This window comes from Manis pentadactyla, chromosome 5 (assembly GCF_030020395.1).
Source record: "Manis pentadactyla isolate mManPen7 chromosome 5, mManPen7.hap1, whole genome shotgun sequence".
NCBI lineage: Eukaryota > Metazoa > Chordata > Mammalia > Pholidota > Manidae > Manis > Manis pentadactyla.
In genome coordinates, this window is record NC_080023.1 from 64,374,215 (window position 1) to 64,390,924 (window position 16,710).

General features: G+C 42.9%; 1 protein-coding gene across 2 annotated transcripts in view; it reads left to right on the plus strand.

The window, feature by feature from the left end:
- Positions 1-16,710, plus strand: part of FRAS1 (Fraser extracellular matrix complex subunit 1) — a 441,866-nt gene that overhangs the window by 255,545 nt on the left and 169,611 nt on the right. For both annotated transcript variants that reach the window (XM_057502364.1, XM_036906452.2), the window contains exons 19-20: positions 10,613-10,753; positions 13,059-13,202. In XM_057502364.1, the coding sequence (XP_057358347.1) occupies positions 10,613-10,753; positions 13,059-13,202 (285 nt within the window). The remainder of the gene's footprint in view (positions 1-10,612; positions 10,754-13,058; positions 13,203-16,710) is intronic.

Sequence of the window (16,710 nt, forward strand, 5' to 3'; positions counted from 1 at the left end):
CAAGAAGTCTGATGTTAGCCTGATGGGTTTTCCTTTATAGGTGACCTTTTTCTCTCTAGCTCCCTTTGAAACTCTTTCTTTGTCCTTGATCTTTGCCATTTTAATTATTATGTGTCTTGGTGTTGTCCTCCTTGGATCCTTTCTGTTGGGGGTTCTGTGTATTTCCGTGGTCTATTCGATTATTTCCTCCCCCAGTTTGGCGAAGTTTTCAGCAATTATTTCTTCTAAGATACTTTCCATCTCTTTTCCTCTCTCTTCTTCTTCTGGAACCCCTATAATACAGATATTGTTCCTGTTGGATTGGTCACACAGTTCTCTTAATATTGTTTCATTCCTGTAGATCCTTTTATCTCTCTCTATGTCAGCTTCTATGCGTTCCTGTTCTCTGGTTTCAATTCCATCAATGGCCTCTTGCATCCTATCCATTCTGCTTATAAACCCTTCCAGAGTTTGTTTCATTTCTGCGATCTCCTTTCTGGCATCTGTGATCTCCCTCCGGACTTCATCCCATTTCTCTTGCGTATTTCTCTGCATCTCTGTCAGCATGTTTATGATTCTTATTTTGAATTCTCTGTCAGGAAGACTGGTTAGGTCTGTCTCCTTCTCTGGTGTTGTCTCTGTGATCTTTGTCTGCCTGTAGGTTTGCCTTTTCATGGTGATAAGAATAGTTTGCAGAGCTGCGACGAGTGACGGCTAGAAGAACTTTCCTTCTTGTTGGTTTGTGACCCTCCTCTCCTGGGAGAACAGCGGCCTCTAGTGGCTTGTGCTGGGCATCTGCGCGCAGAAAGGGCTTCTGCTTCCTGCCGGGCTGCTATGGAGTTTATCTCTGCTGTTGCTGTGGGCGTGGCCTGGTTCGGGCCTCTGCTCCAAAGTGGTGGAGTCGTGTTGGAGGGGGAGCGGCCTGGAGGCTATTTATCTCTGTAAGGGCCTCCCTGCTCCCTGCATCCCAGGGGTTAGGGTGCCCAGAGATCCCCGGATTCCCTACCTCTGGATTAAGTGTCCCGCACTGCCCCTTTAAGACTTCCAAAAAGCACCTGCCAAAACAAAACAATGACCACAAAAGAAAAAAAAAATTTTAATTAAAAAAAAAAAAATTTTTTTTTATTAAAAAAAAAAAAAGGTGGCCGCTCGTTTTTCTTTATTCTCTGGCGCCAGCCTCAAGCATCTGCTCACTGGTCTTTCTGCCCTGTTTCCCTAGTATTGGGGTCCCTATCCCTTTAAGACTTCCAATAAGTGTTCGCCAAAACAAAACAGCAAAAAAAAAAAAATGTTCGCTCGCTTTTCTGGTGTCCTCCGGTGCCATGCCACCGGTGCGTGCTCACTGTTCTTGCTGCCCTGTTTCCCTAGTATTGGGGGCCCTATCCCTTTAAGACTTCCAAAAAGCACTCGCCAAAACAAAACAGCAAAAAAAAAGAAAAATTGGTTGCTCGCTTTTATGTTTTCGGCGCCCGGCCTCCGGTGTCCGCTCACTGTTCTTGCTGCCCTGTTTCCCTAGTATTGGGGGCCCTATACCTTTAAGACTTCCAAAAAGCGCTCGCCAGAACAAAACAGCAAAAATAAATAAATAAATAAAAATGGTCGCGCGTTTTCCTGGTGTCCTCCGGCGCCAGGCCACCAGTGCCCGCTCACTGTTCTTGCTGCCCTGTTTCCCTAGGATTGGGGTCCCTATCCCTTTAAGACTTCCAAAAAGCGCTCGCCAAAACAAAACAGCAAAAAAAAAAAAATGGTCGCGCTCTTTTCTTATGTCCTCTGGCACCCAGCCTCCAGTGCCCGCTCACTGTTCTTGCTGCCCTGTTTTCCTAGTATCGAGCGCCCTGCACTCTGGCCCGGATGGCTGGGGCTGGGTGTTCGGCAGTCCTGGGCTCCGTCTCCCTCCCGCTCTGCCTGCTCTTCTCCCGCCGGGAGCTGGGGGGATGGGCGCTCGGCTCTTGCCGGGTCGGGGCTTGTATCTTACCCCCTTCGCAAGACGCTGGGTTCCCTCAGGTGCAGATGTGGTCTGGATATTGTCCTGTGTCCTCTGGTCTTTATTCTAGGAAGGGTTGTCTTTGTTATATTTTCATAGATATATGTTATTTTGGGAGGAGATTTCCGCTGCTCTACTCACGCCACCATCTTCCGCCCCCTGAGATAGTTTTTTTTAATCTTTTGGCACACACGTACACATGTGTATATATATATATATATATATCACTTCATAGTTTATAAATTCCTTACCACAAGCATTTTATTGGAAATCCTGTGTGTTTACAGATGAAGAAAGTGAAGCTTAGAGGGAACCAACTAAAGAGTAATTTAGCAATGGGGGATCCTGGGCTGTAATACAGGACATAGTTTTTTCAGAAAATACTTCCTTCTTTGCAAGCCCACACCGTGTTCTTCATTTCGCTCTAGAGCTTTACAGTTTAGTTTCAGGCCAGGCCATCTCAGTTAACGGTGAGGCTCAATCACCATGTCAACACTATGGCAGTGGAGACCCGGATGGGGTCGGAACACAGTTGGGATGATTGGAAGTAGCCATGTAAGCGCACTGGTTCCATGGCAAATGAATGGTGGATTCTTTCAGTTCCGACATAGTTCATCAAGAGGGCTCAAGAGGATATAATTTTGAGGAAATGACAAGCTTTATTTTAAAAGTGAACTAATGAATTTTACTTACATTTTCCAATGTATTATATCAGTAAAATCACTGTGCTGTGAAAAAGAATGCAGAGGTAATAAATATTCTGGAGGCTCCCATCCTTGCTTGGACAAGCAGTCTTTTCATTACAATAGTCTTGGAGTTTGGTCAGGTTAATATGAGGGAAATTTTAGCAACTAAATGTTTCCAAGCCTTTTTTTTGGTCTTGAATATAGTATTGCCACTTTAGGCTGAGTCCTACTGCATGGGAAAAAACTGAACAAAAACAACACAGGTTTGGGTTATCAATTTTTTTTTTTTGGTTCTTTCCTAGTTTCATTGAGATATAACTGACATAATGTTGTATTAATCTAAGGTGTACAAAATAATGTTTTGATATTGTATATATTGTGAAATGATTACCATAGTAAGTATAGTTAACATTCATCACCTCCCATGGGTAAACAATTTTTTTCTTATGATGAGAACTTTTAAGATTTACTCTCTTGGCAACTTTCAAATATACAGCACAATATTGTTAACTACAGTCACCATGCTAACTTATCTAAGTAATGAGTCACCTTCACCCATTCCCTTGCCCTTTGCCCCCTCTAGCAACTATCAATCTGTTCTCTAAACCTTACAGTTCAGCTGCCTCTAGCTCTTAGTTGTCTCCCAAACCTTTGTGATTGTGCAAGCCTCTTTCTTTGTTCTTAGTGGCTCCTAGAAGTTGAGGGTGTGCTAAGACCTAGGTGTCAGCACCTAGATGCAGGCCGATTGGAAACTGGACCCTCTGGCAGTAGCTTTTAAAGTATGCAAGCATACCTCTTGCAGGGGAAGACTGGGAGATGGGTGTTCCTGTCTTCCGCCTCTGCACTCAGCCTTGGGGTGGTAGCCAGCCATTAAGAATTGTTTCATTGTCTGTTACAGTCCATGGAACCCGAATTCAAGCCATGCTGGCCACCAGAGTGAGGTTATCAAGGGCATGTCCTTTGGGCAGTAGATGTAAAATCTGGGGCACCAGATGTGTGCACAAGCTCTTCAGGGAGACACCACTGACCTGTAGCAGGGCAGAGGGAGAGCACAAATATGGTGTCCACCAGCTTTGCAGGTCACTGAAGAGGATCACACACAGTTGGCCTCTTATATGTGTGTTAAATTAGAAGCCTGGCCCTTAGGCTGCAGCTTTTAAGTTAAGCAAATAGGTCTCTTTCAGGAAAAGACTAGGAGTTGGGTATTTCTGATTGTGTCTCTCATGAGCCCATTAAGAATATTTTCTTTGTTTGCTATGGGTCTTGCGAATCTAGTGGACACAAGCCCCACTGACTTTCAGAGGTAGGGTTTTTGGGGCCTGTCACTCAGTGATCATCTTAAAAGTCAGGGTGCTAGATGTTAGGTCCAAACCCTTCACTCCTGGCTGAACAGCACTGTACCAGGGTGGAGCTTATGGCAAGAGTGTGTCCCAGCCTCTGCTGCCTCTGTCCAAGTGGGTTTTTTTTCTCTTTCTCCTAATGCGTAGGAATCACTCAGCTAGTTTCTGGGTTTCTTTCAGAGGTAGTTGTTCCATATGTAGCTGTAGGTTTGCCGTGTCTGTGGGAAGAAGTGAGTTCAGAAGCCTCTTATGTTTTCATCTTGGACTGGAACACAAATGTTTTTTAAAAAATAAGAAATTCACTAATAATTTTGATCAATTAATTAACATTCTTTAGGTGAATGGGAAGAAATAAACTTTGTCATGATTATTTTGATCTGTTCAATTGTTGCTAAGATTCACCAAAGGCCTTAAGGCAAAGAATTTTAATTAAAGAAATAAATGGCAGGAGCAACCTGCTCAGCTTAGAGTATGTTATTATTTATGAGGCTGGGATTCCCTTGCATTAATTGAATAAAATACCTGGCATCTATAATAAGCAACACTCTTTAATGTAGTCCCTAGAGTGCTGACATAGCTATACCAATGCATGCCTTCTGGTAATGTTCTATCTTCTTCACTTTCCCCTTCTGGCTTTTATAGCATGGGTGTGCTAGGCTTTGGGGATAGAAAGATGAGAAAGATACAGACCATGCCTTAAGCAAAGCGTGATCAAGTAGGGGAGGCTGACATCTGAGCAAGTAATTAAAAGAACATGATGCATGCTGTAATGGTGGTAGGCAAAAGGGACAGAAAGATCACAAAGGAGATGGACTCTGTCTGGGAGAGAGGGTATAAGGAAAGAGAGGTGACAGAGGGAAAACTCTATCACCAGGCTGTTGAAGGATTAATAGGGGTTCACTGGGGAAGAAAGTGGGAAAGGGCATTCCAGGTCAAGGAAACAGCAAGTGCAGAGGCATGGAGTATTTGGGGGAGTACGGGTGTGTGGTATTCCTGCAGGATAAAGCCCAAAGGGACAAGTGGGGGAAATGATCCTGGAGACATGGGGGAGAGTCCTGTCAGAAAGGGCTTTACATGCTATGCTGTGGAGTTGAGAGTTGCCATTATTGGTATTGGAGAACCACTAAGAGATTTGAAGTAGGGGAATAAATTAGTCAATTTGCATCTTATAAAGGTCTGTCTGGTGGTTGTGTGGCAGGTAAATGGGGAGAAGCAGAGTGGGCTGGGTCAGAAGCTGCTGCACTAATCCTCACTGTGAGTGGTATTGAAGGTCTGCATTCAGGGGCCACAGACATGGTTAAGTTGAAATAGATTTGACAGAGATTTAAGAGGTAAGAGCCTACGTATCTTGAATATGTGGTGGTGATGGAAAATTAGAAGTGTAAGGTGTTCAGCATGAGTGATTTGGTGAATGGTGGGTCTACCAAGTGAGACAGGGAACACAAAGGAAGGACCAGGTTAGCTGGGATGTGGGGCTGGGTGTGGGTAATGAGTATGTATTAGGACGGAAAGAATGTAATATCACAATTTACATTAAGTAGATATGGCTGAGCTTGGAGGTATTTTGGAAATAAGGAGTAGGAGGTACCAATGAAACACCAAGTAGAGATGTCCCCTAGACAGTCAGATTTATAGGACTGGAGTTCATGGTAAAGGCTACACATGAATTTGGGATTCACCAGCATGGGGGTCACCATCAAAGCTATACTAGTTGTTAAAGTATTAAACTACTGGTATTTTGGCTACTATCCTAGACTTTCTAGTGCTTTCTTGTAGCCACCACTCCACTCAAGCTCCCTGCCTCACCCATAACCTAGCACCTGAATGTTTAACACCTGCTCCAGGAGGCCTCCAGAACCTTGCTCCTGACCTAAAGCCAGTACCCACTTGGACTGGGGTAATACCTTGCCTTACTTTGCCCAAGAGTGAGAACAAAAAGGACAGAGGATGCAATTTGGGGAAACTGCTATTCATGATATAAATAGAAAAAGGCTGAAAATAAATGAACAAAGAGAGAGGAGAGTAGAAGAGTGGGCTGCCAGTGTTTCCATCCACCTCCTCAGCCATTCAGTCAGCAGGAATTCTTTTACTGAGACCTTACGACATGCCAGGGACAGGGACAGGGACTATGATAGGTACTACAGGAATCACAGAGGTGGAAAAGACACAAGTTTTACTTTTAAAGGGGTCCAAATCTAGTGGGCATGCTAGGGGGTGGGGTTAAATAATACTCATTAAAAACAAATGAAAGAGAAGGAAAAGAAAGATGAGGGTAAAGAGGAGACAGGTTTTGGCTCCACTTAATTCAGTTTTCATCCCTTATCACAGTATTCTCATTGCATATCCTAGGGGGTTTTGATAGTTACATCATGATTCAAGAGAAGGTTACCTCAAAAATTGTTCTTGACATGAAAAGCCAGGAAATTTTATATTAAACGAATGTAGGGATGCTAAACCAGTTTTTATATCATTAAAAAGAACGAAGAAGTAGTAGTGTTCACTGTCGGAAATTTTAATAGAAAATAGAATGAACAAAAATTGATGTTTTAATTGGTTTAGGTAAAATTTTTACTGGAGTCCGATTGACTGGACTTTACAACCATCTAAGGACACTTTAGTGCTGACACTTTTAGTGCTTAAGCAACTCAGTTATGCTTTTCCAGAAATACACTTACCCATCAACTGGAAAAACACTCTCTAAAAATGTATTATTATGTGGAGAAATTATTCATAGAGATTGTTTCAGATCTCTTCCATCTATGCCCTGTATTGGAGTTGGTCTTCCTTGAAGGACCTTAGATTTCAAACTGGAACTCTTGCTATGAAATCAGCTTCCATAGAATGATCGAGCCTCATTAAAGTCACCGAAATAGTGTAGACATTTCCAAAAGCAGCACAGAATTGAAATTTCATGAGATTGTTTTAAGGATGCAGACGCAAATGCCTGTACTTACGGAAATGGAGCATTATGGAGAAAAAAATAGTTCGAGTGGATGGCCACCCAGCATATCCTTTTCCCTCTGTGCCACATGGCATCTAACTAGTTCATTAGCTAGTTGGTTCTTAAACATTTCCAATGAAGGTGATTCTGAAGTCTGTCACGGTGATGTCCAGTGAGGCTTCTTTCTAAAATCTAGTGGGCAGCAAAGGGACTTTCTCCTGGAATTAATTCTTGGCCTATCTGCTTTCAGTTCATTTGTCCTTTTTGCTTTCCTGTTTTATGTGATTCAATAATAACCTTTATTCACAATGAGCCAGGTTATCACATTGACTCTGTGACCAAACAGAATCTAATAAAATATGTTGTGGGCTCATAGAGCTAATTCATATTTCCCCTGTTTTCAATTCCACAGGGATATGCATTGATTTCCTATTTATTAGGGAGGTATAACAGGGAGAGCTAGGGATTTTAGTCATCTTGTAAAGTCTAATATAAACATATTGGCATAACCATAGGTATATTCAAGTATGTGGAAGTATGTTGCTTCCCCAAATCATCCTGGAAAGCTTTGTGTTGACAATTCAGCTGTTTTTCAAATATTGCCACCTGACTTTCTATTACATGCTGTTTCATTTTGTGTTAAGCATGCCTTAAATAATGGGCTAATGTGTACCCTTCTTTTATAATAATATTTGCTTAAGAGGAAATATTTTCTCAGTGATTTTGAAACTAACTAAGGAAAAAATTCCTCTGATGTGTGTTAACAGAGCTGTTAACAAGGTAATCTTAAAAAAAAGGAAACTAGTTTTAAAAATGGGAGAGCTAGCTCTATTTTTCATATAATAATAAATACTGCTGAGTAGATATAAAGCTCTACAGTGTATCCAGGGATGATAATTAAAATGTATCAATCAGTAAGGCAAGGTACTACCCCAGTCTAAGTGGGTACTGGCTTTAGGTCAGGAGCAAGGTCCTGGAGGCCTCCTGGAGCAGGTGTTAAACATTTAGGTGCTAGGTTATGGGTGAGGCAGGGAGTTTGAGTGGAGTGGTGGCTACAGGAAAGCACTAGAAAGTCTAGGACAGTAGCCAAATACCAGTAGTTTAATACTTTAACAACTAGTAGTGCTGGACCAGGACATCCTAGCTTGTATCAGCCCCACATATATCAAAGATTGTATGTTACATTTTTATTGGGGATTGGTAGAAATGGAAACCTCATTAGTATAAAATCACATCTGGTTTTCCAAGCTTCTGGTGTCTAAGTCTTCTGGGTATTTCCTAGAGGGGACAGAGGAGGCAAAGAGGAGACTCAGAGCAGTGTCCCTGCAGTTGGTGGATCTTGTCCATTGGACAGAAGGTGGCCTGAAATGCATATGGTCATCTGCATGGATAAGAAACAAGTCTCTGTGTTACTTACCATTGTATCCCCAGCACCTAGACCTGAAGGCTCAATAATGAATGAATGAATGAATGGATGGATGGATGAATGAATGAATGATTAGAGCTGTTTCAAAATAAGCTTTATTGTTATTCAGTTGAGGGCAACAGATCAGGATATCATGGCCATTGAAAAGATAGTTGGGGTTGGTGGGAATGTAAATTGGTGCAGCCATTGTGGAAAGCAGTATAGAAATACCATTTGGCCCAGTAATTCCACTTCTAGGAGTTTACCCAAAGAAAACAGAGTTGCTGATTCAAAAAGATATATGCACCCCTATGTTATCACCACATTATTTACAATAGCCAAGTTATGGAATCAACCTAAGTGTCCATCAATAGGTGAATGGATAAGGAAGATATACATACACAAAATGGAATATTATTCAGCCATAAAAAAGAACTTCCATTTGCTAAAACATGGATGAACCTAGAGAGTAGGTATCATGCTAAGTGAAATAAGTCAGGCAGAGAAAGACAAATACCATATGATTTCATTTATTTGTGGAATATAAAAACAAAACAACCCAAAATGAACAAAACAGCAATAGATTGAAAGACACTGAGAAGTGACTGGTGGTTACCTTGGGGGAGAGAATGGAGGCATTGGGTAGGCAGGGTAAGGGGGATAAAGGGGCACAAAAATTCTCAGTAATAATATAAGCTGGTCACAGGGATAGTAAGTAGTACAGCATGGAAAATATAGCCAACGATTCTGTAACACCTTCCTATGTTGACAGATAGTAACTGCACTAGTTAGAGTAAGGGTTTTAGAATATGGGTAACTGTTGAATGACTGTGTTGTATACTTGCAACTAATATAAGATTATATACAAACAATACTTCAGTAAAAAAAAAATAGTTGGTTACTCAAAATTTCCAAGAGGAGGGGATATGCCATAGCCTGCAGGGCCATATGGGGAAGTGCCAGTGCCGGTCAGGAGGCAGAGGGAGCGGGGGGAAATGTGAGCCAGAGTTTTCTTGTGGCTTTTGTGGGAAGGAACAAGTGAGGTAGGGAAAGCAGGCTAAGAATTGGCTAGTTTGAATAATTTCAGTGGGCTTCTGGTATGGGGACTGTTTCCAGGGGTCTGTACCTGGCCCTACCAGGGTAATTAAGGTGGGGCAATAGTGACCTTAGTGTGAGGGCGAGAGAGGAAGTGATGGTTGTGTGGACTCTGGATTAGTTAGTTAGCATATGAAAGTCACTCTCCCAGACTAGTCATTTGCTATTCCTAGGAATTGACTAGCTGCAGGAGGGGCGGTCTCTCCTGGATCACCAGGACTCCAGATGTCAAAGCATCAGAAATACAGAAAACAAAAAGGCATGATTAATACACTGGCCACTCTTGGAAAATAATGCAAATATCCTGTTTGTCCTTAAAGGTCTGATATAGGCAAGCAGAGATGTTTTTAGTTTCTTTGCTTCCACATTTCTTTTTATACCTGTGGGTACTTGGAACAGCACTTAATGGTAATAATTATAGCCAAGATTTGTAAAATTCTTACTACGTGTTCAGCATTATCCTAAGAATTTCACATACACGAACCCAGTTGATGTCCACAATACCCGAGGCAGCAAGTGAATTTTATTTTCTCATTTTATTCGTGAGGAAGTAAAAGCCTTGAGAAATGACATAACTTAGTCAAGGTCATATATAGTTGCAGTGTGATGCTCCTCTTCTCTCTGCTATACTTCCGCTCTCATTTATTGTATTCTAGTTACTTGCTTATGTGTCTGATGGTGGAGGTAGTTTGAACAGCTCAAAATGTTGAATGGTTCTTCTCATCTGCATATGTCCCATCTCCACGAGACAGCAGGCACCAAATAAGTAAAGCTTCCATCACCCTTCTCTTTTATTTGGGAAGCTTAATAAGCAGCCCGTTGTTCAGCAATGGTGGAGAAGCCATCCAGAGGGAAGGAGGCCTGGTATACGGCCCGTTCCTGTTCCTTTATTTGACATTCTCTAAGAATGGGGACTTGGGAAGAAAGAGATGTATGACTCTGCAAATGGTTATTTCTGTGGGTCGCATTTGTGCCTTACTTAATCTGGGGTCCACAGATGCTTGCTTTGTGGAATATGGGTTTTAGAAAGAAGTGTGTGAGATGCTTACCCTGTCCTTGGGAAAACTAAGTGAATGTGCAGAACTTATTCCAACCCAGGAATGTTAAGTGGAGAGACAGAGCTCCTGCACTTGTCATATGGTGGCTGTCCAGATCATCTCCTCTGATTTATCTTCCTTCCAGCTTGCCACCGGTCCTGCTCTGAGTGTGAGGGGAAGAGCCCACATAACTGCACAGCCTGCTGGCCTTCCCACGTGCTGCTGAACGGGCAGTGCCTCCCACAGTGCCCAGACGGCTACTTTAACCAGGAAGGCAGTTGTACAGGTGAGTATGTAACCTGCTGGGCACAGTTGCTATGCTCATATTCTATCTTTATAATGCAGCTGAACTCTGTCATTAGGTACTTTGTCATACCAGAGGGCTAAGGCTGGGCTGTAAATCCTTATCTTGAACTTGTAGGAGTAAAGGTATAGTGAGGGAAACAAGCGAGATTCTGTTCTTCCAGTTGGAAAGTGTGGGTGAAATGAAAACTGGGAATCAGCTTTACCCTATGCATACAGCAAGGGACAGACTGAGGTGGTCATCACAGAGGCAAACTAATGACACATTCTAATGTACTTGTGTAGGATCAGGCCCTTGGCATTACCTCTAGTTCTCACCATAGAGAAGTCTCCTGCCTCCCCTGGCTATAGCTTAATAGAACAAAAGGAGAGAGAGGTATTTATTTTCTCCTTTGACATGTCAGTCCAATATGCTTTTAAGAGTACCTTTATATGTCAGTGACAGGGATTCTAGAAATTACTAGTTGAGATTAGTGCAGGGCTTTACTGGAATCAACAAAATGCTAAAATTTAAGCACCTTATTGTAGCACTGTTTTCTGTATCTGTATCTACAGAAAAAAAAAGATAAAACACATTCTATCATGAGTACTCTTTCATTTCTAAAAACAGACTTTTGAGGCCAGCTTATAGGAATGAGCCCCTTCTTATGAAATTGTATGACATGTTATCTCTAGGGTTGGAAAACATAGTAACTGTGTAATATATCTTTAAAATAAATTTACACTTGTTAGATTTATCTAGCCTCAAACTCTGAAGAGGGAATTTAATGTGGACACAAATTTAGAAGACTGAAGATCAATATATTTCTTATGGAATTTTCTTTTCCCAAGTATCTTTTTGTCTCTTCAGGCCTGTGGTGGGTTGTCTCACTTGGAACACCATCCAGCTCCATGGGATGTGTCCCTGGTGTCTTTGTCATTAGGCTTGTCTTTGAAAGCTGTGGTCTGTCCTTATGTGCTCTTGCCTTTACCCAACTGATAGCCGTGTATGTAAAATTGTTTGGGGAGTGAAGTCTGAGTAGCTTTAACTCTTCTCTGTCTAAGCCTCTGCCCTCTTGAAGCCAGCAGATGGATGGTACCTCAAGCAGCAGGGCATGAGGTCGCTGGAAATATTCTGGCAGAGAGGAAGAACTTGGGGGTGGAAATCATCCTGAGAATGCCAGGACCTTTTGGACAGGCAGTTTCAAAGTTAAGAGCTTCAGGAATGTAGAAAGGGTGATAAGAAATGCTTACCTTCTAATAAACAGTTCATTTTCTTGCTTGCTTTTTTCATAACTCCTTATCTTCTCTTGGCCTCTCTCCAGAAGAAGTGAGAGGCAGTTGACTTTACTCAGAATCTGTGCCTTTGCTTTCCAGCAGCCTTGTGCCAGAAGGGAATTCTTTGTCATCGGTTCCAGCAAGCTCTGCCTGGCTCTGGTCCCTCCCCTCTGCTCCTCTTGGAACCAGACAGCTCAGACCTCTTCGTCCTTGGCGCAGACTGCCCCCCTTCAGTCTTCCTGCGCTTGCTCCCATTTCCTGCCTTGGGAGACGGGTGCCGCCACAGCTGCAGGCTTCTGCGGCTCTTTGCCATCCTTAGCTTTATTGCTCACACCTCACTTGTTTTTTCAGCATAGTACCTCTTAATACTTTGGTGGTTTTCCTGGATAAAACATAGCCTTGACACAGTTTCATCTAAGGAATTGAACTTCCAACCTGGTTCATGATAACCTCTGGAAAGAGCACTTTTCTGTTTTTTGTATTTTAATTAAGCATCACTGCTAAAAGAAGCATCCAACTTTTGGACTGAAGGGAGAGCCTGGCTGGCATCTGACTCTAGTGAGAAGTTTTAATAACCCTTGCTGTGTATGGTTCCCCCTTTGCCTGCTAAGGGGAATTCTGAGAAGCAAAATGTCTCCCTCCACTTTGTGTCCTGCTCTTTGACTCATGCCTGGTATTCTAGTGAGGGGGAGTCTTGCCATTTACTTTTCTGCTCTGTGACTTTGATCTGAACTTCCTTATTTACATAAATGAAGATACTCATGCTAGGCCCTCTGGAATGTGCGGTCAATTACTCTAATTTTTTGTGGTTCTAGATTCCATGCTGTGTTCATAGATACTATTTTCACCAACACCAGAAATTGCAGTCTTTTGGTGAGGCCTAAGGGTATGCCAGGCTTGCTCAGGCATCTTCAAAAGATGATGAACGTTTGAAGTCTCCTCATCATGTAATTTGTGAAGGGCATTAAATTCTTCATGTGTGTACACGCTGAGCTGCTAAGTCCAATCCTGCTTCTTGTTTCCCCTCCTAGAATGCCACCCCACCTGCAGACAGTGCCGTGGGCCATCAGAGTCTGACTGCGTTTCCTGTCACCCGCACGTCGCCCTTGCTAGTGGGAACTGCAGGGCCAGCTGTAAGGAAGAGAAGTTCCTCGACCTCATGGGGCACTGTGCTGGTGAGTGGGCCTCCGTCAGTCACAGAAACCACCAGCCAAGCCTAGGGTTCTTCATGCCACACCGGACGGCCCTCGGCTCTGTCCTCTGTCATCAGATTAAGAGCTCTTTTGGGGGGACATTTGTCTCATGTCTGGTAACCCACTTGACTGCTTCCTATCAGACATTCAGTAAATATTTGTAGATTCAGATGGACCCTTCTAATAATACTCTTGTAATTCCCCAAAAAACTTAGAACCCATTAATGAAGAGCGAAGTGATGATGATAATATCTTAGATGTGTGTGTTACACTTCAGCTTAAGATAGAAAAATGTCTCTTCTATCTTACAACCACTCTGAAGACTCCCTCTTGTCTACATTATCTCTGCCTCTTGCTGTGAAGGACCTTTGCCATCAGCCACAGGCACAACAATTTAGGGAGATTAACCTAAAAGTGAATTCATTGTCTCAGGAGAGAGGATTTTTCCTGCTTATTTTAGAATTCAGATCTCAAAAAGAAAAAAATGAGGAAAGCAGCCCAGAATTTGTATAGTGATGAAGGAGCCATACTATGTTCTTTTCACCCATCCATTCATGCAACACACAACTTTGAGTCTCAAGAGCTGTCCTCAAAGAGCTTATGGTCTTGAGAGTGGAATTTGCAGACTCCTAGGTCATGATATATTTCTTGACCGACTTCTCCAAGTTATTGGAGAAACTCGGAGAGATTTGTCCACAGCAGCTGTTATCACAGCTCTGATGGGCCGACCGGGAGGCATTCTGGGGTGCCACTGGGCAAATGGACAGGTGAGAGAGTTAGAATGATCCAGTTGGGTGCGCTGTCAGTCAGCATGGCTGCAGGGCTTATCCCCAGACAAAGAGGAGGCATAGTCAGTTGTCTAGATCATAGTATTAAGAGGCACATTCAGTCTGGGACAACACTGATCTCAGTTGTCCAGTTTGGTGGGTGGGGCACAGTCTTCTGAGTATGGCTGGTGGTGGCCATGGTCCTGAGTGATCCATTCCTCTGCACGTGTCCTTAGGTAAAGACTAGGTATCAGGGTGTAAGGGCCATATACCCTTGGAAGAGTACACTGTCAAGAGCAGGGCTGCAGCCAAAATATGCTGGGATTCAAGGACAAACTCAGTTGTAAAGACTGCAGACATTTTATGGGCAACAAAAAGTAGAATCTTGGAGAGTCCAAGCTTGAGGCTGAGATGCCCCACAGCTGTGAGCCTATTGTCAGTACTGCCAGTTGTAGTCAGGGCTAACTTGGGAAGTGGGTAAATGGGAAGCATTAGTGCCTACCCTTGAAGAGGAATCTGGGGATGACAGACTGACTGGTATTGCAGTTTGTAAGCTTGAGTTCAGCTACTGAGTCTTACTTTAGTATCTGAAGGAATAGCTACCATGAGAACTGAGCAGTTCCTGACATGGTTACAGTACATTAGTGGGTATTTACATAGAATCCACTGAGCATAAAGTGCTGAGTTGCTGCTTCAGGGGACAAGATATCTTCCAGGCTACTTAAGGAGGTGAACCAAAGACAAAAGGCAGTTAAACAATACAAAGCAATTTATGGCTAATAGCAACCAATGAGCACTATGGGTTGTAGAGTTCATGGGGGTGGGAGGTGTAGAAGATACAAAAAGTGTTGTGGAGGAGCTGGAACCTCAAATCCTTCCCTCACAATAGCTAGTGTTCAGTTTGACTGGAGATCTGGCAGGCTTTCTAGGTGCAGTTCCACCAGGAGACAAGCCCAGAGGAGACAATATGGCCCATTTGTGGCCAGTGAGTGGTTCAGCTTGGCTGAAGAGCGTGGTTTAAGGCATATTAGATGAAATGGTTTGAAGATTTAAGTTGGGATGAGGGTATAAAGAGCCCTAAGTTCTAGGCCAAAAAGTTTGGAATGAATTGGTAGGGAATAGGACCATGGGAGTTTGGGAGAGGACTATGACTTGACTCAGGGTGTGTGTCAACAGGAAGTCTGCAAGCTATGTGGAAGATGGACTTGAGCAAGGAGAGATTAGAGTCAGATACAGGAACTTAAAGGTTGAACCTTCCTGATATGGTTTTTCTATATCCAACCTATTCTCCTTGTGCACCCTAAAACTTTTATCTGAGGCATATTTTATAAATAAATGTTTACATAAGGGGACTGGAAAAATTTAATATTTAATGAGCTCCATTCTCTCCAATGTCTAGAGCCCTCTTTAATAGTAAATTAGTTGATTAGAAGTTGCATTAATTTTTTAAGGCTAACAGGAGACCATTAGAATAAAAAATCATGGGACTAGGCTAAATAATTCTGGAAGTTCACAGCCCTAAAAGAGCAGGTACCACTAAAATAAGCTGGAAGGGACAAACAAACCTTGGCCATCCTGGGAATTAGGCATATTAAGGAAAGGTTTTAATTAAGGTAACCACTGTCTAGGGCTTAGAAATCCTTTGTTGAATAGCCTGGGGTATCAGTATTTATTATAGAAAAATTTGACAAACAATTTCAATTGTCGATCTTCCAGAGAAGTTCACTGACCCCAAAGTTTACTTTTCCAGTAAACACATGCTCTTTCCAAACACCTGCCACTTCTCTTTCTAGCATTGTAATGTATTCACTCATTTATGGCTTCATGAAACATTTATTAAGCGCATGCTATATGCCAGGCACTGTGCTGGGCTACAGGGATGCCAGGCGCTGTGCGGGGCTATGGGGATGCCCAGATGAATAAGATAAGGTGTTTGCATGCAAGAAACATACAGTGCAGCAAAGGAAGGGGATATGTGGTGAATATGCTATTGCTGTGGATACGAGGTGAGCCTGTGGGACAGGTGCCTAACCTGGGGCGGGGGAGCGGGGGTTGGGGTGGGGGAGGGGTGTAGTAGGTAATGAAGTCTTTCTGGAACATATCATAGCTGAGATGATTTTGAAAGATGAGTAACAATTAGAAGGTTTGGAGATTTGCAGGGGAGAGCTTTCCAGAAGACAAGCCAAATAACACTATCTATTTCTGTACCAACAAGGAGTTCAGTAGAATGCCAGCACTGAGCATGGGAAGCAGAAGGAGGCAAGGCCAGGCCAACGAGGCCTTTGTATGTCCTGTTCAAGGAGAACATACTTTGTCATCAAGGCTGTGAGGAACTCTGGAAGGTTTTTAAGTGGGGGAGTATCATGGCTGCATTTCTGTGAAGAGAAAGATCTGCAAAAGTTTGCATAGAAGATGACAAGCCTGGGGGCAGAAAGACCTTTAGAAGGTGTTTGTAGGAATGCAGTGAGAAATGAGGGATGAAGCCCTTCAGTGGGAAAACTGCTGAGGGGTTGAAGAGCAGGGAGCATTGCTTCTCTTAAGTATTATTACCTATTAGGCTGGCCCACATGAGACTGCTGTTTTGTGAGTACAAATGGTCAAAGAGTCGCACTTTCATACAGTTCAACCTAATAAATAGAAGCAACAGAAGCTGGTGATCTCTTGGCCTTGGGAGCTGAGGGAGAGGGAGTTTTGAGGATGATTTTTGGGTTTCTGGTCAAGTA